Source organism: Chelon labrosus, assembly GCF_963514085.1.
Source record: "Chelon labrosus genome assembly, chromosome: 10".
Classification (NCBI taxonomy): domain Eukaryota; kingdom Metazoa; phylum Chordata; class Actinopteri; order Mugiliformes; family Mugilidae; genus Chelon; species Chelon labrosus.
Window position 1 is genome coordinate 16,672,403 of NC_140360.1, and position 26,646 is coordinate 16,699,048.

The 26,646-nt window shown below is 41.7% G+C and overlaps 1 protein-coding gene across 1 annotated transcript in view; it reads left to right on the forward strand.

The window, feature by feature from the left end:
* Positions 1-4,700: 4,700 nt before the first annotated feature.
* Positions 4,701-26,646, forward strand: part of LOC311494918 (membrane-associated guanylate kinase, WW and PDZ domain-containing protein 1-like) — a 93,540-nt gene continuing 71,594 nt past the window's right edge. Inside the window, exon 1 of the mRNA XM_084554194.1 lies at positions 4,701-5,030. Within this exon, the coding sequence (XP_084410320.1) occupies positions 4,733-5,030 (298 nt within the window). The 5' untranslated portion in view covers positions 4,701-4,732. The remainder of the gene's footprint in view (positions 5,031-26,646) is intronic.

The following is a 26,646-nucleotide window of genomic DNA, read 5'->3' on the forward strand; positions in this document are numbered from 1 at the left end:
CTGAGGTTATTGGACGCACAATTACTGTTTCTCGTAAACAGTGAACACAAAGTTTGTTACACAGTGCTGGAGGCTTTGCATTTGTTATTTCACTGCACAAAATCACACCTGTTCTCAATGTACTGTCTCTTAACGTGAATGGCCTTAAGTCTGCAGTATAACTAACACTTTAGCAACCTTACAGTTCAATATTCACTAAAATCAAAGATATCATCCACTCTCAGGGCAGATGGAAACTCCTTGACATTGTCCAAGGATGCATTTATTCTCAGCAGGCCTAGACACAAGTATTACCTCAGTGTTTTGCAGTTAGTTAGCAGTTAGCAGTTAGCTACCTTCTGGTCACTATACCAAAAGAATGTCTAAAGTCTAAAGTCCACACTAGTGTCACCAGGACCTGTGGTCTGATTACACTGACCCTTTGTCTGTTGGTGAAACATTTAACTCATGTTGCCATTAAGACTCAACCAGGCAGAGAAGTTATTAATGCACCTTTAGACTCAGGTGAGCTACACTGTGCAATTAGATGTCTAAAAGTAAAAAGAAACTTCAGGCTTATTGGCCTTTGTCTAGAGGTTTGGGATATAGCGGGCCTTCTTATGTCACAGTCTGCAGGTATTAGGTCTGATTCTCTTATAGGATCTGCTTTGATCCATGGAGATGGAGATTCATGGAGATGAGTCGAGTCATCTGTGACAAAACCAAACTGCAACAGCTGCCATACAGTATACTGGTTAGTGTCTCTGTCGGCGGTTTGAGGCTGTGGTTTGATTCTCAGATGGGGAGCCAAGTGTAGAAGAGTGTTGTCATCTTCTTTCCAGTGTTGCTTTGTTATTGGTGCATAAAGTTCTTGGAGGATAAAGACCTGGCCCAGTGAGAATGAGATGTTGCAGACCGAAGGCTCACTGGATTTAATGTCTGGTCTTCGATGTTGCTGCATTTATTTAAATTTGCGCCATTTTTGTGACATTCCTCATATCCCTTTTAGCAGCTCAAAGACATGCAGTATAATTAGCATTTAATACTGAAGTACTGTCAATCATCCACCACGAGGAACGACTTGTCTGAATGCAGACATGTTTGTGGGCTCACTGATATCATCTGTAGTTAGTAGCCAGACTGAGTTGGAGAGAACACGCTACACCACATGAAAGATCCAAGATGAAATTGCAGCCGAGCTGTAGCTGTCAAATGTTCAATTCAAGCTCTCCAGGAACTCTTCTTCACATATTCTGAGTCATGTTTCTTGTCTCTGCCTTGTTATTGATAACGATACTGGTCTGAAGATAATCCAGGAGGGAATGTTGTTCTCTGGATTTACAGCTGCCAAGAAAACAACCTTAAAATCCTGGATTACAGGCGACATCTATATGCACTCCTTCTGGATAAATAATCTGACGAACATAGTAAATCTGGCTCCTTCGTATATACAACTCCTCATGGAAGAACAATATAAACAAACACGTGAAATGTTCTTACAGTCAGACAGAGCCAGGCCAGGTAAGTCTGTGACTGAATGCCAAGGTGCACAAATGTGGTGTTCATTTAATAGTGGTTTTCAAGTTCCATTTATAACTCTTAAACTGTCAGTAGAGTTGTCCTATATTTAGACCAATGCAGTATGTACACTGCAATATTAATGATCCCAGTAAATGGTGGTTAAATGTTGTTCAGACATCATTCATTTTATTAATTATTTGTACTGTGGCATGTGGCATGTTGTGGTAATAGCTGATAGACACTTCCTGTTAGAGTGGGATGACGTACAGCTTTGAATTTCTCATTTTAATTTACAATTGCCAAGATAGCTCTGTTTAACTCTAACCTGGGCAAAGGTATAATCAATACAAATGAACTATTTACATGTGCACTTAGAAATCCAACACATAAAACACCTAAATGCAATCAGGAGAAAGACAATCATGGATTGTAACCTGCTTGTGGAGCGCATTTTGAACAAACCCACTCATACATGCTCAAACTCATAAATGAACAGCTTCTTCCGAAGTGTCATCTTAAAACAGACATTCTAAGGTTTCTGCGTGAATTTTATGTCAGGATTTGAGCATGGAGCATATAGACAGCAATAAAACAACAACGGAAGAGCGGTAAATCTGTTCTTTTAGGATCGCCGGAGGTCTCTTGCATTATTTGTGTACATTGTACCATGTCAGATAAAGCCTCTATGGTAAGGAGTTACGCTTTCAGATGGTGCTTTAATCAAAGGTCTGCATCTTGTAAACAGTGTTCCCCTCAGTGAGAGCACATCAGGGCCCTGGATGTGTGTCATGTTCTGTGGCCTGCAGCTGTTAGTTTTCCCTGCCGAGAATGTCATGTGATGTGTGGCTGGCAGACCAGAGCCCGTGACAGAGTGGCATGGTATATGGTATATTCACCATAAATATAGACATATATAAACATGTATGAGTGGAATTCTTGTAGATACAAAAAAAACAAAAAAACAAAACAAAAACACCAATGGCCACATTGTGGCAGTTTGAGACAAGCATTAGAAGTAAAAGAGTCAGTATAGTCACCATGAAAACTCCCAGCACTCAGCGATGAGATTAAATGAGATGGAAGGCAGCCTTTCATGCGCTGCTATCCAGGCCACTGCCCTCGCAACAGTGGGCTGCCAGTTACTGTACTTTATCTGAACAGGCAGGAAACACAGAGGGCCTGTTTTTCCCTTGCAGTGGCATGTGTTTCTCACCTGATCCTTCCTCACTCTTTCCAAACTGGAGAAACCCCAGACCTTTGCATTGCTGTGGATAATGTGAATGTGGACACTGGCATCCACTCTTTTTTTTCCTGTCTAGAATAAACTGACCTATAGAGTGAAATTTTGAGAAACTTAAAAACAATGTACTTATACACCAATCAGGCATAACATTATGGCCACCTTACTAATATTGTCTAGATCTCCAAAACAGTTGTGACTCATTAGAGAATGGACATGGGTCTTCTGAGGGTGTCCTGGCAACAGGATGTTGTTAGTGGGGGCCATTGTGTACTGTGGGTTGAGGGGAGGGGCCACTGTGGATCAGGCTTGTTCCAGTGCATCCCACAGATACTTGATCAGTTTGGGATCTTGTGAATTTGGAGGCCAGGTCAACACCTTGTGCTGTTTTTCATGTTTTTTTTTTGTTTTTGTTTTTTTCTCGAGTTGTTCCTAAACCTTTAAGTGACTTCCTCACTTTGGTTATTCCTGCTCTGGCTCAGTGGAAAGAAGTTAACAGGAAGAAGGTGGGAGTGGTACTCTTTCAAAAATCCGTTTGAAGGTTTTTCATATTTTCACAAAGTTACTACTTTAGATGCATGGTTTCAAACTCATGTCTTGGTGCAACCCCCTACATTCCCACTAACCACAGACTTTTGCACAATAAACAAACCCAAAGCAGGGGTATTATTGTTGGTAAAAAGGCAACTGCCTAGTTCAACAAACTTAAGTGGGCCGCAAAGTAGCACTGAGCATTACATTTATGTAGATTATGTGTTTGGTGTATTTTCTTGAAGGAGGATAAGCAATACAAGTTTGTAAAAACAAACATCTGAATTGTTAAAAATATAGTAAGTTAAGAATCTGTTTAGCTATTCTTAAATATTTGTTTGTAGTTTGTACATTCGATCTATAGAAAATCAATAAAATGCACAAATAATAAATTCTCTGTCTGGATACGTGGTAAAGTAATTAAAGTGCACAGAGCCTGATACTCATATACTTTTTGCTAAGTAAAATTTTGGAATAAGGACATTTGTTCACTATTTGTTTATTAATAATCAGGTCTGAGGGGTTTGATGGGTTGGTAATGAAACATTCACACTAAAAGATATTTAGAGTTTAAATGGAGAATTGGGTGTTTAAATTCATTCCAACAAATCAACAGTGGCCTAAATCCAGAATTTGAATTTGTACAGCTGTTTAAACTTTGTTCTGACCTTATCACATCTCCAGTTCAAGTGTCACATACATGTTACTTCGGATTGTGAGCCAAGGACCTTAAATCTAAATCTGCAACTGCTCCCAGACTGAACCGCTCCCTGCTGCGTGTTTTCATTATTTATGACCAAAGACAACAGCTCCTCGGGGATTAAGAGGTAGATATCGCTGTAATCCGTTTGGGAACGCGTGCTGGCCGTCGGTAGGGGAGGAGCTTCAGTTCAGGACCCGGTAGGTGTGGGGTGGGGTAGGATTTTCCTCGTGGAGAGGCAGCTGGACGCATGCGCCCCGCTTCCACTACTTCTCTCCATCCCCACCGCGGGAGCAAATAGGATGAACTTGTCGTGTTACCTGCTTAAAGGCGCCGCCGCTTGCGTGAAGAACTGAACCTGCTCACGGGATGAGTGACAATTTTCTCCGGGTGGAAAGTTAAAAAAGATAAGGGAAGCAGGCTGAAGTAGGAGATTAATGAGGAGAAGAGTGTTTGAATGTGAAGCGGGCAATCTGAGAGCGGATTAGATCCCTTTGCGAGGAATCAGAGCGTGTGTTGTTGTTAAAGATGCGGAAACAACAACAGAAGCAGCAACGATCTGGGTTTTAATCCACGGGGATATCTACTCTGTGCGCTGGGAGCAGCATGTCTTGGCCCAGGAGAAGAGTGAAAATCTTCCACCTCGGACCAAAACACCCTGAAGAAGTTTTCTTTCTGGTGGGACAACCTGTGTGGTATGAGTCGGTCGGTCTTGGCACGGTTCATCGGATTTAACGGGTTTGGTTTGGACGTTAATCACCATGTCAAAAGTCATTCAGAAGAAGAACCACTGGATCACCAAAGTGAACGAGTGCGCAATCGTCCGGGACGCGTACGGGGAGTTGAACGTGGATCTGCGCGGGGGAGCGGAGAATGGAGAGTTTGCATACATCGGGCAAGTTAGAGAGGATGCTGTGGTTTATCAGTACGGTAAACTCTGCGAAGGGGAGCTCCTCCTGGAGGTCGAGGGCCTCTCTGTGTCTGGATTACCCCTTTATGACATTTTTACTCTGATGAAATGCTGCAAAGATCCCATCAGGTTGAAAACCGTGCGTCAAGGTAAGACAGGCCTAAATATGGAATATAGACTGAGTGTGTGACAGAATTCAGGGTGTTTGTGTGTGAAGATGAAGCACAAAAGTGTTGACAAATCCCAGTGAAAGTTTTTTTTTTATATATAATTGCCATGTGGCACAACATTATAAACACACACACAGACAGAGAATGAGGGGGTGAAGTAGGGCAGACAGGAGTGCTGTTGCTGCTGCTGCTGCTGCTGCTCATCTTCCCTCCACAGCAGCCTGGAGTTTTCTCAGACTTTGACATGAAGCTGCCCTGACAGTCATCCCGTCCTCATTTGTCTAACATTGCTAAAGCCACTCTAGGTCAGACTTGCGGGGTCACGGATTAGGCCACTTACACTGACACACGAGCACAGCATAGTGCCAGTTTTGCTTCTGTGTCACGTGAATTAAGAAAGATGTCCCACATTTTCATACCTTCTCCATCTTAAGGCTCAACTCACACTCTCACATTATGTGGCTTGTTATTTTTTTACTGCCGTTCAAAATTGCATTTCAACTGATTCATCTAGTCCACAAATGTCTAGACTTTCCGGTCACCTGTCCACAAAATGAGTTGAGAAGAGAAACAGTATCCTTGTTTCACTCATCTGTTTCACTGTCCACTCTCTCCGGCTGAACTTCTTTGCATAAATTAATGTGTTTATGTAAACCGAGGGGAACATTGTCAGTGAGACGTACTCGTGGATGGCAGGGGTTATTTCTGGAAGTACTCCCTGTGTTTTAGATGAGCTTGACCCAATGCCCACGGTCTGCTGCATCTGCATCGCTCTGCGAGAGGGATGCAGCCTCAGACTAAAGCTTTAGCTCTTTTTTTTTTCCTTCTTCTTCCGTCCACTTTCTATTGAGGATTCATTATCCCGCCTGAATCTGGATGTCCCGTGATGCCTGTGTAAGATACGTTATTGTTAAATTCAAATCTAAAGGGAGATTTTTGTGTATTTCACCTCTGAGAAGTCTTTCCCAACACGCTCACATTCATTTCTTGCTTGCACGTACACAACATTTGATAAAGCTGCAGTGCCTCCACTCTTGGGAAATCATTAACCGTGTTATATAACTGTGCTTTAGTGTCAGAGTAGCATCTTTTTCCTTTGTGCTGGATGTCCATTAGTGGCTGCACGCTGAATGTTTGACCTCTGAAACCGAAGTCTCGGCCCCTGGGACAAGAGCTCAGCACTAACGCTGCCATGTGTTTGCAGAACAGGCGCTTGTTTGACTTATAATCAGTCCATCATGCCATGGGACGTATTTAATATCCACAAACAATTTTCTAATTGTTCCTAACTCTTATGGAAACACTTTGTAGATTTAAAGAAAGCTGCAACACTCCGAACGTAGACATAAAGGATACCCAGGTCCGTCTGTCATTAGTTTCTTGCGTGAGTCAGCAGATTCTTCTTGTCTCTAATTAAAGGGGGGTGGGGGGTATTCTTAGATTATCTGAGCAGCTCACAAGACCTCCATTGTGTCCGGCAGTCTGTTGAGCTCCCAGGCAGAACCGGTAAGGGATAGCAAGCCAAGCTGTTCCAGACCAGATGACTGTTGGGACGGATCGGATCGCTCTCCTTTTCTCTCCAAAGAGCCGCGGGTCTTATTACGTGAGGCCACATCACCTCAGTACCATAGGTAGAAACACTATCGGAGTGTGCAGGTAGGAAGGTTAGTGCCTACAGGTGTGTTTCTCCCTCAGAGGAATGCAGAAAGTGAACCAACGGAATGGAGTCTGAGCATTCCTGTGGAGGACAGGGAACACTACACTCTTGTGGTCTTCATTTGTGGTTTTTATTGAGGTGTAGAATAAGTCTGACTAATTCACAGTCTGGCACAGACTCTTACCTCGAATAATTTGGAAGCTTTAAAGGGTATCATCTTGAATTATGTTGCTATACAGTAAGTCACCGTGGGCTGCAACGTAAACAATGTTTTTTGTTGCCTAAATACCAAACTGGCAATTATGAATGTATGCTAAATAGGATTTTAGCAACTCCCGTATGCAACGTAACCATGGAAGTTCAAACAACTAAATTCACTGGATTACTTTGACTCTTAAGAATGTATAAAAAATTTGATCATTCATTATAATAATTTGTCCACTGATGGCAGCATTCTCTCCACATACACGTTCCATGGTCACAACAAACCTGCTGCTGTTGTGTGGATCAGTGAATGGGAAACACAGTTATGTGCCTTGGGTAATACTAAGATGCTCAGTGCAGACCATTTCTGATGTAGATTTAAGAATGTTTATTGAAGATGGACATCGAAAGGGGCCAGTTCAGGTTGTTCCTGGTGAGGATGCCAAATGTGCTTCTCCCTGTGGAGGTTTTTCGGGGCACAGCGAGCTGGGATGAGACTCCGAGGCAGACCAGAATTTGATGGAAGGATACATTTATATTCAAATGGCCTGGAAATGCTTTGGGATTCCTCACGAGGAGCCAGAATGCACTGCTAGGGATAGGGATGTCTGCAATACCATGCTTAGCCTGTTGCTACCATGACCCGACTTTAGATTGAATTTGGACAATGGATATAAAAATATATGTATCAGGTCAAGAAGGAGCGGCCTATAAATGCAAATTGTGTCATTAGGGTGTGACAGCTTTTAAGGCACTATGATCGGCTGCCACAGCTGCTGACTCTGTGGATAAAAGATAAAGATTACAATAACTATCTTCTCCTTGTATTCCGAACACCAGCACGCACCTGTCCCTTTCACCTCTTCTCTGCCTCACGGCTCTACCTCACAGTTTTAAACAAACCGGCTCATTCAAACTCAGCTGCAAACAAAAGAAGCATTCAGTGCAAATACACTCAGGCCATATTTTCTGTTCTATTTCCACAATGGGCTGCGGTTACCTGAAGATTGAATAATACAAAACGCCAGGTGAGAAACAAATGGTTTTATGGTATGGCATAATTGTCAGGTTAAAGTACAAAGAGGGAGTGCTTTCAGACATGTTAAGACCCACCTATGTAGCTCTTCTGTGTCGTCACCACTTGAATCCTGTTCACTTATGAAACGTTTTATCGCCATTGTCTTGCATCCTGACTCTATTTTAGGGAGCATTTGATAACTGTGGCTTAAGGGTAAAGGTGCAAAGGTTGTTCATCACGTCATAAAAAGGACTGGATTGACAGTGAGAGCCATTCAGACTGGATTACATAAAGAAATGGGTGTGAACAAAGCTGTTGTTCACCTGTTTTACAATATGGCCATTCTTGTTGCGAGTTCAGTTGTTTGCTTTTTAAGTGAACCACAAAACCCTCCTGCACCTAAAGGGTCTGGGGGTTTATGGTACGCTGATCATGAGTGGGATTTGGCCAGGTGTTTGACAAATGGCCCGTGGTCTCTTTGGATCTCGCCTTGAACTGAACCCAGCCAGAGGGAATCTGGCCAGCCTGCTGAATGCCAGGCATTCCTGACGAGTGGGGCCAGGAGTTCATTGTAACACCCTGATGAAACTATGCAGAGTTTTATACATAAAATTCCCAGTTTTGTTCATGTTTAATCCAAGTCTCCCAGGTCTCCTTTTAGACTTCTTGTGTTTTTGTTTGGCATGGCAACTTTAATGTTCACTAATAGCTGACACTACACATTGGCAGTATCCACAAACTGATTCCCTTATCCTTATTCCTCTTTGTGGAGCACATGTGGGACTGAGTTTGTATGTTTTAGTGTAGAGAAGCAAATGGAATTGTTCTAGATTTGCAATCTCCCCATTTTCTGTTATACAGTATAAACCATTCAGTGCTGTTATGCAAATATTAGAAGTGGAGCACATCTTGATAAATAGCTGGAGGCACCAGTTCTTGAGCTGGGTGCCTTTAAGCAGTTACAGAAGGTGTAGTCACCACCAGATGATAAGAAAGCCAGTCAAACGTAGAGAAAACATGAATGATGATGTTCGTGGTTGTTTCATTTATTAATTAACTTTATTTTTGCCACATTTCATATATTTTATTGCACAAATAAAAGTAAGTTGGATTGCACATTACAGGAAGGAGAGGGTTAGAGTTAGGGTTACTGGAACGAATGGTTTCTGCTTGAGTCAGATGTGGTGACTGCAAATAACCAGAACTGTTGACTTGATTTGGTGTTTAACTGGGAAGACAAAATTTCGATTCATGGATACAAATTGTGTCTCTTTAAATAAGGTTGTACACGTAGTACTGTCCAATTTCTGTCTGTAGAAATATCCGGGATTCTTACTTTAAAAAAAAATTGCTACAGTATTCATTGCTCTCTGCTGGTATAGCTAACCATGGGTAACAACTGCATCTAGGCTTTGTGACTTCAACTCTGGTGTGACGTCATTCGTAGCTCGGACTTCCGAGGTAAATGGAACGTGGCATGAGTACCATATGGAGCGCTCGGATAAGTCACAGATGGCACCAAACAATGGCTAACCATGTTGGCCCTGCAAATGGCTAACTGCCTGAGAGGCTGTTGGAATGAAGGCCATCTTACAAACCGACACAGATACTGTATCACTGTATCATTCGCACCTTCTGGAGAGCATGATGTTTCCGTGTCTATGACTGCAGGAAAAAAAGGAACTGATTCCTTTTGGTAGTTGCAGTTTAAACCAAAGCAGCACACGGTTAAAACAAAACAAAGTTTAATTCAAGCGCGTGCATCTTAAAACTGACTGAATTAAAGGTTGCGCTAAGTTGTGTCACTGAAATTCTGTCTGCAGCTTTTGTGTGTGATTAACTAGTCTGACACAATTGCTTTGGAGACGCACACACACATACACTATATTACCAAAAGTATTCGCTCACCCATTCAAATGATCAGAATCAGGTGTTCTAATCACTTGGCCTGGCCCCAGGTGTATAAATTCAAGCACTCAGGCATGCAGACTGTGAAACAAGACATTTGTGAAAGAATGGGCCGCTCTCAGGAGCTCAGTGAATTCCAGCGTGGAACTGTCATAGGATGCCACTTGTGCAACAAATCCAGTCGTGAAATTTCCTCGCTCCTAAATATTCCACAGTCAACTGTCAGCTCTATTATAACAAAATGGAAGCGTTTGGGAAAAACAGCAACTCAGCCACGAAGTGGTAGGCCACGTAAAGTGACGGAGAGGGGTCAGCGGATGCTGAAGCGCATAGTGCAAAGAGGTCGCCGACTTTCTGCACAGTCAATTGCTACAGAGCTACAAACTTCATGTGACCTTCAGATTAGCCCAAGTACAGTACGCAGAGAGCTTCATGGAATGGGTTTCCATGGCCGAGCAGCTGCAGCCAAGCCACACATCACCAAGTGCAATGCAAGGCGTCGGATGCAATGGTGTAAAGCACGCCGCCACTGGCCTCTAGAGCAGTGGAGACGCGTTCTCTGGAGTGATGAATCACGCTTTACCATCTGGCAATCTCATGGACGAGTCTGGGTTTGGAGGTTGCCAGGAGAACGGTACATTTCAGATTGCATTGTGCCAACTGTGAAATTTGGTGGAGGAGGAATTATGGTATGGGGTTGTTTTTCAGGAGCTGGGCTTGGCCCCTTAGTTCCAGTGAAAGGAACATTGAATGCTTCAGGATACCAAAACATTTTGGACAATTCCATGCTCCCAACCTTGTGGGAACAGTTTGGAGCGGGCCCCTTCCTCTTCCAACATGACTGTGCACCAGTGCACAAAGCAAGGTCCATAAAGACGTGGATGACAGAGTCTGGTGTGGATGAACTTGACTGGCCTGCACAGAGTCCTGACCTGAACCCGATAGAACACCTTTGGGATGAATTAGAGCGGAGACTGAGAGCCAGGCCTTCTCGACCAACATCAGTGTGTGACCTCACCAATGCGCTTTTGGAAGAATGGTCAAAAATTCCTATAAACACTCTCCTCAACCTTGTGGACAGTCTTCCCAGAAGAGTTGAAGCTGTAATAGCTGCAAAAGGTGGACCAACATCATATTGAATTCTATGAGTTAGGAATGGGATGGCACTTCAGTTCATAGAATGAGTAAAGGCAGGTGAGCGAATACTTTTGGTAATATAGTGTATATCTTCAGCGACGAGCTCGTCCCAGAACGCTAGCATTTTCTTAAGCATGAAGACTTTGCCAGTCTTGATTAAATGCAACCGACAGCATGTAAGCATACCCCTGAAAGGCTTGTCAGAGGCTTGTGATGAAACCTGCAGCCGTCGTTCCTCCGTCCCTCTGTTCCCTTTGCTTTCTCCTTTTCCTTCCTCATCCACTGTTCATTTCATGAGCTCGGTGTTTTAGACACCGTTGAGGCCTCTTAGATGTTTTGTGTGTTTGTCTCCTTTCAAGTGCTTATGAACATCAGTCTGACATGATAAGAAACGTTGGTGTGGGTGTCTTCAGAGGATCTGTCTAAAAAGCTGTTTGCTCGTGTGCATACTGTATAAGGCTTATACGCTGGAATTGTAGTTTGGCCTCGATGTAGTGACTCTCCTAAAGTGGCTGCGTACCAGCCAAGGAACTGCACCGCCGAATGCACGCAGCTTGTGTCATTTACGCTCCAACAAATGGCTGTGCATTTCACAGACTGCGCCTCAGGTATTGCAGCAATGAGGTTAGGATGGAACGCAGGCCAGAGGGGTAACAAGAAACATCCATCAGTACTGTGGATGTGATGCACAGAGAGGCCGTCATTGTTTCCTCTCTGTGGCCACGTAACAGCGTTTACAAAATCCAGGCACTTTATTCTTTGGTCAGATAGTTCATGACATGACTAGTTCACAATAGTGTTGTGTTGTGCTGCTCCTGTTTTGATATTTAAAATGATAGAAGTTTGCTTTCCTTCGTTACAAAAACATAGTGAGGGACATTTTTCTTGGCAGAGGTTGCAAACAAGAAAGTTGACGTCATTTTGACAGACAGGTTTGTAAAATTTCCATAATTAACCATAATGAGACCTATAGTATTGAGACATACATCGATCAGCCACAACATTAAAACCACTGACAAGACAAGCTTATAACATTGACCGTCTTGTGACAATTCAGTGTTCTGCTGGGAAACTTTCACGACCTGGCATTCGTGTGGATGTTGCTTGTGCCACCCACTTAAACCAGACCGGACCTAACAACATTCTGCTGTCAGACACCACAGGACACCCTCAGAAGGCCCATGTCCATTCTCTAATGAGTCAAAACTGTTTTGGAGGCACAAGGAATACCAAACCAATATCAGGAAGGTGGTCATAATGTTATGCCTGATCAGTGTATAGATCCCTAAGTGAACCAGAAAATATTCCGTCTTGGAACCAGAGCAGAAACTGTAGTCACTGATTATCCAAATGTTTTTGTAGAGCAACTAACTGATTAAATGAATAATTGTTTCTCCTCTAGTAAGCACCAGTATGCATAAATTGGTTCCAGTACTTTGCTCTTCAATGTTGAAAGGCTGTAAAACTTTTATAACTATATACAGAATGTGTCACATTGTGCCATCAAGTCAGCTGTAATAAATTACTACATTTATACACACAGGGGAGGGTTATGTAGCTGTGTTATCATTAATAGTATTTATCCAATATTCATATATAACGTGATACAGGAAATGCTGACAAAGTGAAATCTATCAAATTCACGTTCAAAGTGCTAAAAATGAAATTGTAACAAAAGCAAAATAAATCCCATTGATAATTGGAAAGTTAGTCAAAATGTTAATGAAATAAAAGGATATTTATTTATTTTTTAAATAACCAGATCATCAGTTTTCTAGCTGCACTGAACTGTTTTTGAGAGCTCCCAAAATGTATTGAGGCAAGGGATCTTCCACAAAAAAGGCAAGGCAATAAATAATGTGCATGATATAATCGTGTTGTAAAAAACCCAATTACGTAATATGACTGAAAGTCAATGTGATACTAGGTTGTTGTCCGGCCTGTACAGTGTGTAAGTGTAACAGTATTTAAAAGCAGTAAAAGTGCACTGTGAAAATAAAATACTAGCATATTTAGTGTTTGTGTGTGTGTGTGTGTGTGTTTTCCTGGAAACTTGAGGGAGCATTATTTTGCTGGTGTAGTAAACAGGTGTTACCCCACAGGGAAACACAGACACGCAATGTTTTTCTTATCAAGGGAATAATTCACCTGTGTTTCAGGAAGCGGCCGGGGTTCTGAGATTGTGTATTTCTGGAAAAAAAAAAAGCGCTTAAATGTTTGGAATGACCTCAGCTTGAAAGGAATGCTGCAGGCGATAAAGGAGAGTATGTCCATGTCTGTAGGTTCATGAAGAGATACTCCTCCATGGCACTAAAGTTACATTATCAGTAACAAACACAGAGAGCCTTTGGGATGTCTGGAGTACAGAATGTGCGGTTCACATGTCCTTACAGTTTCATATTTACGCTCAGAGAAAGCAGCGAATAGACGGCACGTTTCTGTGCATAGACGGGCGACTGCAGTAGTATGCCCCAAACTGACCAATTACATCTCAAACCTGCAAGAAAAAAGCTCTTTTTCTAAACTGGGCAAATAAATGTTAACAACACTGTTATGTTGCTAATCACCACATAAGCTGTTATATCCTCTACCACATGTGTCATAAATGTGGAATGAAATGGAAATAATTACCATTAAATGAGTACACGTTTTGTCATCGTCTTCTTTCGTCTAGCTTTAACCAACTCCCTGGGAGCTTTATGAGCTAACAGAGGACACCTGAACGCACCATTGGTTTAGTTCTGTGTGATGGTGGCTGGATGGTTTCGAGTGGAGGTGCATTCCCAGCTTTCAGTTCTCTGAACACCACACGTGGTCTTTTGAATAGACACCGCTTGTTTCATCTCAAACCTCCAGCTCTTATCTTTAACACATTTTTTTCTTAATGATTATTTGTTATTTAAGTATTGAAAGTATGTCATCTGCATCTGGGTGCTTGCATGTGCATCATACTGACATAAAAACACCAACACAAAATCAGAAAACAGGAAACATATTGGCTCTGAATAGGCCTCAGTACGAGAGTTTATGTCATATGTTTTGGAGTAGATAGTGTCTGTGTGTCTAGTTTCGTTAAGAATCAATTGCAGGTGATTGTTTAATGTTTAAATGAGGAGACCCACCCTGAAACTGACCGGAGTCACGTGCTCTGACAGTTTCTCTTCTCTCTTTATCGCTTCGTTCTTCCAAAGTACAGCAGGTGTAATCATAGGTGAACAGGCGTGGCGTATTCACACCTTTGACTACAGTAGTTTACAGTATGCTAGCCTAAACATGACACTCACTCAATAAAAAAGCCACAGACGCGCTCTTTTTTTGTATTCTGTGGTTTCAGTTTTGTGCAGACTTTTGTCTTTTGCTCCCAGACAGTAAGTCAGTACCTCCTCTGAGTGAAACTTAGAGGTTTGCAGCGTGGAGACACAACTGGCAGAATGGCACTGGCAGTTTCTTATTAGCTATCACTTTATTGTTCTGAGAGTATGTTAGCAGATCAGAAGCAAATCTGTGACTTGCCAAATCCCTGAATGGTAGTCAGTTAATGGAGAAGGGACAAGAAACGCCTGCCCATCCTATCGCCACTATCATATCTCCAGTTTTACAAGGTCTATTAACGTCAAACAAAAACAAACTGCATTTTCTAGTGAAGTTGACAGCAGCGCTCCAGGTGACCTTGTTTTTCTGTTGTGATCATAGACTAGAAGAAGTCCATTTGGTGCATATGCCTATTTCTACAGTAACTTCCATTGCTAACTAGACTAAGAAAGCTGCTAAAAGGATTCAAATTGAGTGGGACACTTCAGATTAAGGATTGTTTGCTGTGAGACTATTAGTAGCCAGTCACAACAACCTACTTACAATACTACTAAATCTCTTCTCCTGTCTGTGCCAGTGTCTGCCTCCTGCACCCCTGCACGGTAGCTTGAGTTTTAAGAGCTTGCCTTTGGCTTCTCTCTCTATTAGTCCATCTATCTCTGCTGCTCTAACATGCACATGCGGTTGCACCCATGCATGAGGCTACCAAGTCTATCAAACACACACATTCTCATTGAGTGTCACATACTGGAAATAAATTGACATTTAAGCTGCGCTCCTCCTGGAGTCACACATCTGGAGGGGATTACTTAACATTACAGGCCTGTCACTGTTCTACTTTTAGGCAGTTTCTTTTTTTGTTGTTGTTGTGGTTTGTAGCCGCAGTAATTACACCTTCCTTAAGATGCAAATTGCATGTAGTGTGAGAGACGTTCTAATTTTCCCAGAGCTCCTCTGTCATCAACCTGGCTTTTGGATCAGCTGGAGAAGGACGCCTTGCAGAGCTGAAAATGTTTCTATAAAGGAGTGGTCTGCACTGATTTGACTCTAAACTGAAATGCTCCTATGAACATTAGCGGGCACCGTTTTCTTATTATGTGGTGTGTTGTTTAGCCGAGGGGAAAGGTTTGCAGATCATCCTTAGAGGATTTCTCCTGCTGTTGATCTCTCTATCCCTCCCCTCCTCCTAGTCTGTCAATCTCCAGAGATTCAGGTTGCTCATAAGCTCTTGAGAGGCTGACCGGACCATGCAGGGTTTACCAGTGTGTGAAACACTTTATGCACTATCATCTGATACCCTGACACTGATGTTCACACTGCTGCTTAATCTGAAAGCGTACTGTGTGTAGTAGTTAAACACTAAGATATCATTCTACAAGCCAACTTCAGACAATAGCACAGTGGCCAAGTTGGTGGTACAGAAAAGTTATCTTAGTTTATGAGTGCCTGCAGCTCTAGGTTTACCAGTGTTTGCAGCGATGACTACACAAGAGCTGTTAAAAGTATATGAGGTTTCTACTGACAGAACCTTGTTAATATTTAAAGAGTTACGGGGTAAAAAGTTATGCTAATCCCATGAGAATCAAGGTAACTTGCTCAGACTTGAAAAGTCCCTCTTATGTTTATATCTCTGTTGCAGAATTGCTGCTTTACTAAAACAACAGAAAAAGAAGTAGTTTATGGTGAGAGAGACGCTCACTAAAACAAAACAGACAGTATGCTGGACTTTTTCAGCCAGAAAAAAAAATTAACAATGAATTGACAAATCTCCGAGTGTTACGTAAGCTGTTCTGCTATGAAATATTTTTCCTGGAACTTCCTCAGAGAACTGAGACGCAGACAAAGTCCAGACTTTTGTTTGGTCTAGCGAAGCGTCGTGCCAAACCTACCGTCTCTCAGAGGGACAACAAAGTGATTTAAAAAGCGATTATTTAAATAATCTTTTGGTCTGTTAAACATCAGTGTACGGTCCAAAACTCAAAGGTTTCACCTTAATCTGACAATAAACAGAGACAGCCTAAAGAGACTCAGGTTTAAGAGACTGGAAACAGAAACTGCTTGAAAAGTGACCAATAGAATTAATTGAATAGTTGCTGGTTATTTTTATAATGAACTGATTTTTGTGTGGAAAAAATGTAAATGTATTCGGGTTTAGTCAATGACATTAACACACTATTGTCACGTATATTTAGTTTTAAAGAATTTTCTAATGTTTATCTCATATAAACCACCACTAAACTTTAAAACCATGGTTGTAGCATTCAGTAACTTTTCATGTGTTGATCTGCATTTGTGTAGCAACTAAGTGGCATTATAAAACAGCTGGGAGTGGTTGGTTTATTGCAGACATGTTTCAGTGAGTCGAGCTGCAATTTCATACAGAGCCCTCCAGTGGTAGAATCGTGTAGTATGATCATGATGAGTCCAAAAGACTCAGGGAGGCTTGCTGTTTCATGAGTTACAGACTTTTATATTGAAGTTGTAGGCGAGTAAAACCTTCAGTGACGCTGGCTTTGGTGATGATATGAGAGGTGTCTGTTGAAGTTAAATTTCTCATTTTCATCCTGGTGACATTCACTGTAGATCTCTATGACAGCTTGGCGCCTTTGAGAGTCTAATTACAAATGATCTGATCTTGAGTAAAGTCATACTGTAGATGCAACAATGCAATTAGCCAATGGTTCAGTAGGTACCTTGTTTGTGAGGTCACGTTTTTTTGATCATTTTGGGCTGTCTGAGTGTTTTGTTGTTGTTTTCATTTAGTTGCAGCCCACATGGTGGATTAAATTGTTACCTGCTCAGCAATCCTGCTTCCAGTCATATCATATGGCTATGTGATGGCGACACAGATGTGCAGTCAGTGTTGCCAGTGTTTCCCTAACCCTAACCCTAACCCTATCTTCAAAGGAAAGGTTTGTCTTCTCCATGTTACACCTACACCCTACCATACACACAGCGACTTGAGTCAGTAAGCAGATCCAGCTTTGATCTTTGAGGTTTAGAGGGGCCAGCCAAGCTTTCCCATGGTCTTGTTCCCTGAGTTCTTACCCTGCAAGAGGTGAAAAAGTGAAACCCCACCATGGAGCACTGACAACTTTGAGCAGGTGGAGGAGAAGGTTCAAAAACCCTCATGTGCCTTGTGCATCTGTGTGTGTGATTGTGGCTCCTAGCATCCACATTATCTCCTCCTCTGTTCCCAGTCGTATATCTTTGTGTGTCAAGTGGAAGGACGCCTTATCTAAATCAAAGCAGCTTTGCAGGAACTGGCTTCTTCCATCTGATATTCTCATTACTGTCAAGATGCTTGAAGATGGTTCCGGTTGCGGTGGTCTAAGTTAGTCACAGTGAGGAAGCGGAGAATGCCACAGTAATGAAGGTGAAAGGTGTTGCGTGGGAAATGTCTCTGTTTTCAGCCATGCAGCACAACAAGAAAGAAATACATGTTGCTGTTGTGTGCAACACTTTGTTTGAAACTTGGATGAACAAAGTCAGTCTGCAGTTTTTATTATTAATTACTAACTAGTTGTAGTTTGTAACTTCTGACACCAGCGTCAAAGCTGAAGTAACTTGAATTTCTTGTTTTGTCTGATCAAAAAGACCCAAAGGTATACACACTGATCAGGCATAACATTATGACCACCTTCCTAATATTGTGTAGGTCTCCCTTGTGCCTCCAAAACAGTTGACTCATCCGAGAATGGGCATGGGCCTTCTGATGGTGTCCTGTGGTGTCTGGCAACAGGATGTTGTTAGTGGGGGCCTTTGGGTTCTGTGGGTTGAGGGGAGGGGCCTCTGAGGATCAGGCTTGTTCCAGTACATCTCACAGACACTTGATCAATTTGGGATTTAGTGAATTTGGATGCCTGTGTCAGGCTGCATCCTGCTGGGGATGGCTGCTGCCATCAAGGAGTGTCATTGCTATGGGGTGGGGGTGCCTGGTCTGGTCTAGGTGGGTGCTACATGTCTAAGTAACAGCCACATGAATGCCAGGTCCAAAAGTTTCCCAGCAGAACATTGTATTGTCACAAGATGGTCAATGTTATTTACTTCTCCTATCAGTGATCTTAATGTTGTGGCTGATGGGTATATATTATGTATTATATTTCAACATTTGATCAACCATCCGTCCATTGATTTAGCGTTGCACTTAGAACACACACTAGAAAAAGTTAAGATCACCTGACTTTGAAGGTGCTTTCAGTTGAGTGGCTGTTCCCGTGTCTGCTCCTTATAAATATGAAGTCTATGTAAATGAGAATGTACCAACCTGGCTACGAGTGATTCAGGCTGTGGCAACTTTGTCACACTTATACTTAAACTGACAGTGACAACCGCTCACTCTATGAAAGTGTTTAGATTATCTGAGTCACACTTCAGAAATGCTGGATCTTATGTTTCCTTTAAATGTCCACTCCTTTAGAGCCACACAGCTCAGCTGCAGCCGGTCTCTTAGAAATATTCAGAAACTAAGGTGACTCAGATGATAATGTTAAGATATTTTTTCATATTTAAAATTTCCCTCCAGAGCTTAAGAAGGTTTTATACAGCTGAACAAACAGGTAATGAAGTCGTCCTCAAGCTTAGTGGACTATTATAGTTTCAAACTGGTGACCCATTTTAATGGATTAATGACTCATTTCATGATCAAAAACGCTGTTCTATTAGTTTATTAACTAAACATTTCATCCCTTCAGCCATTTCTTTTCAATAAGTAACTACCCTCCACTTCCTCTTAAACACATGTTGAATTTGTTTCTATAGGCAGCGTCTCTGAAGTCCTGCTGTACGAAAGTCATGTTTGACTTTCTGCTCATGGCCAGTGGCTCAGCCTATCACATGAGCCGTCCTATAAACCAATATTTTCCTCCAGTCCTCCGGCGGGCACTCGCGTACAAATCTACCACAATCTGACACATGCCTCCACGCATCAAATCACTTGCTGTTTTTCCTCCAGCTGTGCCTCTGAAACGCTGCATTTCCACAGTAAATTTAGACTCTTTTTAACAAAGCGACATAATGATGGAAACATTTTTTGTCTGAGCTGTTGGTGCCAGCTAAACTCACTTTAAATACTTGTGTAACTCTCATACTGTCTTATCTTGTGTTGTGCTGCCTTTGTAAACCTGACCTGAAACTGACCCAAATCTCATTCAGCTCTTAGAAGGAAAACAGTGTTTTATTCTTTTATGTTTATCTGTGTCCTCAATATAGAGCTTCAGTGTGGAGCCATATACGGTAGCTGGGACTGTTTAATCAGTAAACCATCACTGTAAAATGCCATATTCTGACTGTAATGTCTTCAGATAACTGTTTTCAGAACGAAGAGCGCACACAAAGTTTGAGCGAATATTTTTAAAACCCTCGGCGGGTAATGTTATAAGTTGATAAAAGGTGTTTCTGCTGTTCCTCAAAGCTGAAATAGATATACACAGACACCGTGTGGCTGTTTTTTTTGTGTGCGCTTCCGTTTGTAAGAGGGAGGGGGGTGACCTTGGGCTGCAGCTGTTTGTTGGAAGTTGGCAGCATCTGGCTGGGCTGAGGGGTGAGGTGTGTAGAGGACAGATTACAGGTTACAGGTTACAGAGGACAGGGCTCTGTAGTTTATCCTCTAATTGAAGAGTTAGTTGTTTAGAATAAGAGAGATATGCATGATACTCTAATCAGTCTTAGCAGCCAGATACTTTACGTCTCGGAGCAATCTTCGATCAAACAGTAGTTCACTTAATTTTACTAGCATGATGGTATCATCCAGTTACCTTTACCAGCTTGAAAATGTTGCTCCTCAGTGGTGTCACCCATGACCTATAGGTGTCCTGAAGAGCAGTATGGAAGCTGAATGTGGGCGGTACTGGCCGTTGCCATCTTTGCGTCGCCTTAAAGGGGAACTCTCTTCGTTCAGTGCTTCTCTATGCTCTCAGTGCTTTCTTCCGGCAACAGACAGTTCAGTTTCCCCAAGATGGCGCCCGCCTGGATATGCGAGCCAGACATGAACGGTACTGTGTTCCTTTTTTAATAAACTGCCTGTATACTTGTAAAGTTCTCAATGCTTCGGTTTACATGTAGAGACCCTAGTTATGCTACCGTGTAAGTGTGGTGATATTGTGAGCCTTGTTAGTAGTATAGAAATAGCGATTTCTTTTTATGTGTAGGTGTGCCCCGAAGGCTAGCGTCATACGCTAATTAGCGGTTTGCAAGAAAACTGGTCACATTTGACTAACAAAACAAATGCATGAAAACAAATACCAGAGAACGGTCGAACTCGGTACACATGTGTTATTAACCCCAGGTTCATTTTGCGCCGGAGTTCCCCTTTAAGGCTGTTACATACGCCGCTAGAATCGAAAAGTTTGTTCTCGCAGAACAAATGTATGTAACAAGCGTTACTCCTGTCTTATTTAAGAACGGTCAAAGAGATGGCATGGTGGGTGACACCTAAGCAACCTGCAACCTGTGAAGGCGCCCACCTGTCACTCAGTGCAACCACTCCGGTAATAATAAATAATTTTAAGCCTAAATACAATGAGTTATGTAAACACTCACACAGATGTCATGAAAGTAGCTACAGAGACCAAAAGTCAATCCCCTGGAACATGCCACATGCTGACGTGTTCTTGAGCAAGACTCTGAACCATCAGTTGCTCCCAGTGCAGTAAATGTGTGTTTGCTTGTGTGAGCGAACGGGTAGATGTGTCACTGTGAATGTAAAACACTTTGGGTACCAATAGGTGGAGAGGCGCTATATAAAAATAGGACCATTTACCATTTACCTTTCACACCATCCTCATGTGGCCATTTGCTGAACTGCAGTTTTTGGCACTGGCTTCATATTTTTTTTTATTTATTTTTTTTTTTAGAAATTCAAAAATGTTTTTAATTATTTAAAGTAACATTATTTAAAATTACATTTCCCCTCAACACAAATACAATAATTCAAATAACAAATGTGGTTTAGATACTGTTCAGTCATGACCAAACCAAGGCTATATGACAAACTGTGCAACAAAGTGTACTGTCATATTTCTCCGTATAGCCATTTATTAATATGGCACACTCATGTTTAAATTTACAAATGATTAACTTTGAGCTTTAATATATCATTTGGCCCTTCATTTTGTACAGTCACATTAAACTTTGAGATACTCCACTAACATCATGCTTATTTTGTTGCTGAGGTTTTTTTTTTTTTTTTCCAGAACTGATTGTGTACTCACACAAACATGTGTTGCATTTTAATGGCATAATGGGTTGATGTTTTTTTATTGCTTCTTATTTTAGCAAAAAAGAAATGGAGAGTGTGTAATTTTTATGATTAAAAATAGAAGCACTTGGCTGCTGCTAGTATCTCAGCGATGAAGGCTCCTCTTGAGTTTGCAGTTAACACGAAAATGAACACTGAGCTGAGGTGAACAGAAATGGGATAATGTGAGGAATTTCAAATTAGTTGGTTATTAGATTTCGGCCGTACAAATTTCACAGATAAATTGGAGATGTCTGATGCGCTGAAACAACAACAACAACAAGACATTTACTATTTGGGTACGTATTACTTCTTTGCCCAAAGAAGCCACATTCAATGGCCTTCGGCAGCAGATGGAGTTTGCCAAGTTGTCATGGAAAGAGAAAAAATACTACACCGATCAGCCATAACATTATGACCTTCTTAATATTGTGTCGGTCTCCCTTGTGCCCCCAAAACAGTTGTGACTCATCAGAGAATGGACATGGGTCTTCTGAGGGTGTCCTGTGGTGTCTGGCATAAGGATGTTGTTAGTGGGGGCCTTTGGGTCCTATGGGTTGAGGGGAGGGGCCTCTGTGGATCAGGCCTGGCAACTGGTGTTCGCTATTATGTCACATCCTGTTTCTATAGTGTATTTAGCAAATAACTAACTAAAACTAAACTTATCCAAAAGATTGACGCTTGAACATGCATCAGCATGCATGTGAATAGACACCTCCCCCCATAGTTTACTAGCTTTGCTGTGTGACTTGTATCTTTCTGACTGTCCTCCGTGATCACACCAGGAAAAGTGTTTAAAAAGGCACAAGGTCTTTACTATGTTTAGCTACAATTAATACACATCCTTCCTTGTGTCAGACCTTGAACTCATCACAGACTCAAATATGGCTGGCTAAGCACTGGAAATGTTCCTGTCCTATTGTTATTGTCTCTGGTGGATTTCTTGTCGTTAAAATGAAGGATGTTGAAAGGAAGGAATTACAAATGAGGTTTTAACAGTCCCCTGACAATAGCCTTGAATGTAGCGATGATACGAGAGAAGAAGAAAAATTCTTTCTTGATCATTTTGGTCGCTATCCTGTGTCATGATGCGTTGTCGCCAGTTTCGGGTGCCAGCAGGCGCTCATTAAAAGAGAGCTCGGAAGGACGAGGACTTGACATATTATGTCACATCAAACAATGAATCAGTGCCTCATTAAAGCACTCACAGCAGCCACAGTCAAACACTACGCAGGCAGAAATGCATGGAGGAGGAAGCGGAGCCCAGACTCATTTTAGTGATTTATGTAATCATCTCTGCTCCAGAGAAATATTCATTTTATTGTGTTTATTTTTAAGCTGTAAACTCTTGTCTTCTTACTCATCAAACAGTCACCATCAACCGTTTGTGGTTGTGCAAAAGCTTTGATGAAAATACTTTTGAAATGCAGCAGCAATGACAGTTACGTTAGTGAATATTAAATAATCAGTGAGTTGTTGGGCCATGAAATGTCACAAAAGGAAAGCTCCTCACTATAGGACGATGCTTCATCAGTCTTATTTTTATTGAAAGATTCCCAGTTTACTATTACATTTGGTTTTCTCTCTCAGTCAGAAGAAATGGCACGTCTGTAACTCGTTGATTGGACAGTTCTCGTGATTTCATCCTTGACCACTGGAGCATCATCTGTTGCAGAAGTTACCTTTTACTGTGTGTAACTTTCTGATTAAACTTGACATGATTTGAATAAATATACAGAGACAGGTCTATTAGCTACAGTGCAGTGAGCCAAAGCTGAGAGGTGCAGATTAATATCCTTATTTTACATTTTATTCATTTTTGTGTTAACAAATACCCATCATACATTCATACACAAAATAACTAAGACCAACACACATTTTTACATGAAAGGCTTCTCCTACACATCACTGAATTATAACAGAAAAAATGACCTGTGACAGTGTGAGCTCCACCATATAAATATACATTCACTATAGAGTTCATTTGAAATTGAGTAATGGTAACACTTTTGGTAACCATTTTTAACATTGATTTGTGTTAAAAATGGTTCCCAAATTTCTGTGTAAATATCTGTCTTACCATTTATTTTATATACTACCGTAATTGTTCATATGAGGCTGTTTCTGTTAATGCATTGAGCCGTTCAGAGTAGGTCGGGTTATCTTTTCCTACCAACTGCATCAATATGACTCTTTTAGCAGTGGTAAGTGTTACCTTTAGCCACTGTGTTTTTTTTTTTTTTTTTTTCTCATTTATTCTCTCATTTCCTTTCATACTATTCAGGAGACATAATGTGGGAGTAAGATTGATATTCATACCTAGACTATCTATGATCTTTTCTGTAACCCTCTGCCAGTAGACAGTTAAGTTGGGGCAGTGAAGAAACATGTGGAGAAGGTCTCCTTTATCTGCTTTGCAGCGCCAGCGCAGGTTTGACTCACTTAGCCCAAGTCTATTCATCCTCACTGGTGTCCAGTATGGTCTATTGAATATTTTAAACTGGATGAGTTTGGACCTGGCATCTCTCATCGCATCTCCACAGTCATCCTGCTCCATTCTTCCTCCTCATAAGTTATTCCCAAGTCTCTTTCCTACGCAGCCTTTAAGCCTGTTGTACTATCCTTAAACCTCACTAGTAAGATGATTTAAGTGAGTAGATTTTACTCACAAGGTGAGGTGTTGTACTTAATAATATAAATTTAGAGGAGATAGGCGATTGGATTGGCAGCTCAACACTTCTGGGGGTTGCCTTAGACATGCAATCCCTGAGCTGTAAAAATTTCCAAAAATCTCTGTTATGCAAGTTTTATGTTTCCTTTAACTCTTCAAATGATTTTAAAACATTGTTGTGGTAGAGACATTGGATATGCTCGATTCCTTTAGTATGCCACTCTCTCCAGAAGAACACCTTTCCCCCTAGTTTTAATAGGGGGTTATTCCGTATTGATGATGAACCTGTAAGAAAAGGAGATGCTCCTTCTTTCTTATGCTTATGTTGCCGAATGTTCCTTGTATTGGAGATTATTGGATTCTGTCTTGTAACGTTGGACTATGACTCAGGTAATCTGCTGCTTTAAATGTTAAATATTGATATCATTTTAAAAGCTGCAGTTTGTGGTTCTGCTGAGCATTTCATAGTGAGAGATATCGAAACGCTAAAAAAAAGCAACTGGACTTGCTTGGATTTCCTGAAGATGTTTCTCCTCTCTCTCCCAGGCAATTAATCTCCTTTGGGGTCGGATGAGCAAAGAAACATCTTTATGAAACTCAAGCCCTGTTGCCTTTGTTTAGCCATGACCTGGATAACTGAGAATCTTCACAGATACGCTGGAAGATATTTTTTCAGTTTTGTGTTTACATTTGATCAGTTTAAATAAAACGCTAAACATCTTGTAACTTTGTGAAATCTTGCTTTATTGCTGGGTTGTTCATTTATTTTTTCCCTATGTGTACGTAATTAATTGGCAGCTGAGTGAATGTGGCTTGGGCACAGATTGCTTCCTTGACGGTTCATGGCCAGAATATAGTACACGTCAATGGGAGACGACTGGAGCTTATCCTGGCTGTTGTTGGGCGAGAGGCAGGGTGCACCTTAGACAGGTCATCAGGCTAACACAGAGAGACAGACAACCTTTCACATCCACACCAATTAACGTAACTAGCATGTCTTTGGACCACGGGAGGAAGCTGGAGCACCGGGAGTAAACTACGGGCGCAGGGTGAATATGCAAACTCCACACAGAAAGCCTCCGGCTCGAACCCAGAACCTTCATCCTGCAAGGTGGCAATCCAAACCGCTGTATCACCGTGTATATGGTTCGTCTTTTGCTGCTGAAGTTATTATAAAGCGATGTGTTTGATGTTTTGCTTTCATGCTGCAAAAGAAGCCGGATCATTTTTCAGACTGAAAGTGTTGCCGAAACAATTAATTTGTCCATTTTCAAATGCATTTCATTCTTTTAGGATCCTTGTTGCCACTTGGTTCAGCAGCGTAATGAACCCCACTTGCTCCTTCTCTCCATTGCTTTAGGCCTCATACACATTTCCCTTCAGTTTGCTCGCTTTGTCTCTATCACCTGCAGGTTGTCTCCTTGTACGTCCATCTTATTCCCTCAGTCACCTCGGTGTTCACTTCTATCCAGCCGTAAAGCAGAACCAGCTATGTCTCCCAGTCTGATGGCCAGTGTTTGGAAGTGAGCGGTTTATGAAGGATACACAGAGCACATATTCACCTTTAATCTGAATCAGCTAAGCCTTTAGAGGCAAAGATGGGTCACGTTGGTGGTTTAATGAATGCTTCAATCCCAAACTGAGCACGGCAAGGAGATCTTAGACTGCCAACATGTGTCACTTGAAATGTCTTTTTCATGGGGCAGTGAACATTTTGCAGCAAATGTCACAGTCTTTTTGTAGTTGTCGTTTTTTTCGTCTGCTTGGCAAGAAGGACACATTTTATCTTTTTTAGGTTGAAGCCCGTCCATTTCTGCATGCTTCTGTATTCACTCAGAGCTTATGAAAAGGGACAGACTCTTCTGTTCTCTGGACCATCTGTTATATTGTCACCCATGGGGATGCTTAGATTTACCCGACGAATCAATCACGTTGCATCACCAAAAGCCAGAAGCAGCGCATGAGTTTGGGAAGTAGCATCTCGCAACATGGCATCAGCTTTTTTGCTGTTTACGTTCTGCCTCAGTGTTTAATTGAAAGGGCAACACTTGAGGCTGTTTCTTTGTTCCCCTTTTCTGTCTTGTTATCTCTTTGTCCCATTAGCTTTTTTTTAATTTTTTTTTTAAAGGAAATAGAACTTGGTCTGATATGTACCTATGAAGGTTTTTAGCATCGTGATAACGAGGCGTCCTGCTGAGATCCATGGTCTTTCTTTTAATCTTATCTCAGCTGTTGATCCCCAGCTGTCAGTCTGCGGTGTGTTATCTGCTCTCAGCTCTCAGTTTTGATAGAGCCTGAGATGTGAGCTCCCCTTTAAGTTGATCATAACTGCATTTTCCAGCCATCTGTCTAAAGTCAGGTTTCTTGAACTCCACTTTAAAAACTGAGGAGTGTTTTTTGCAATGTTGCTTCACATTTCCTGAGTAAAAACACTTTTTTTCTTTTTCTACC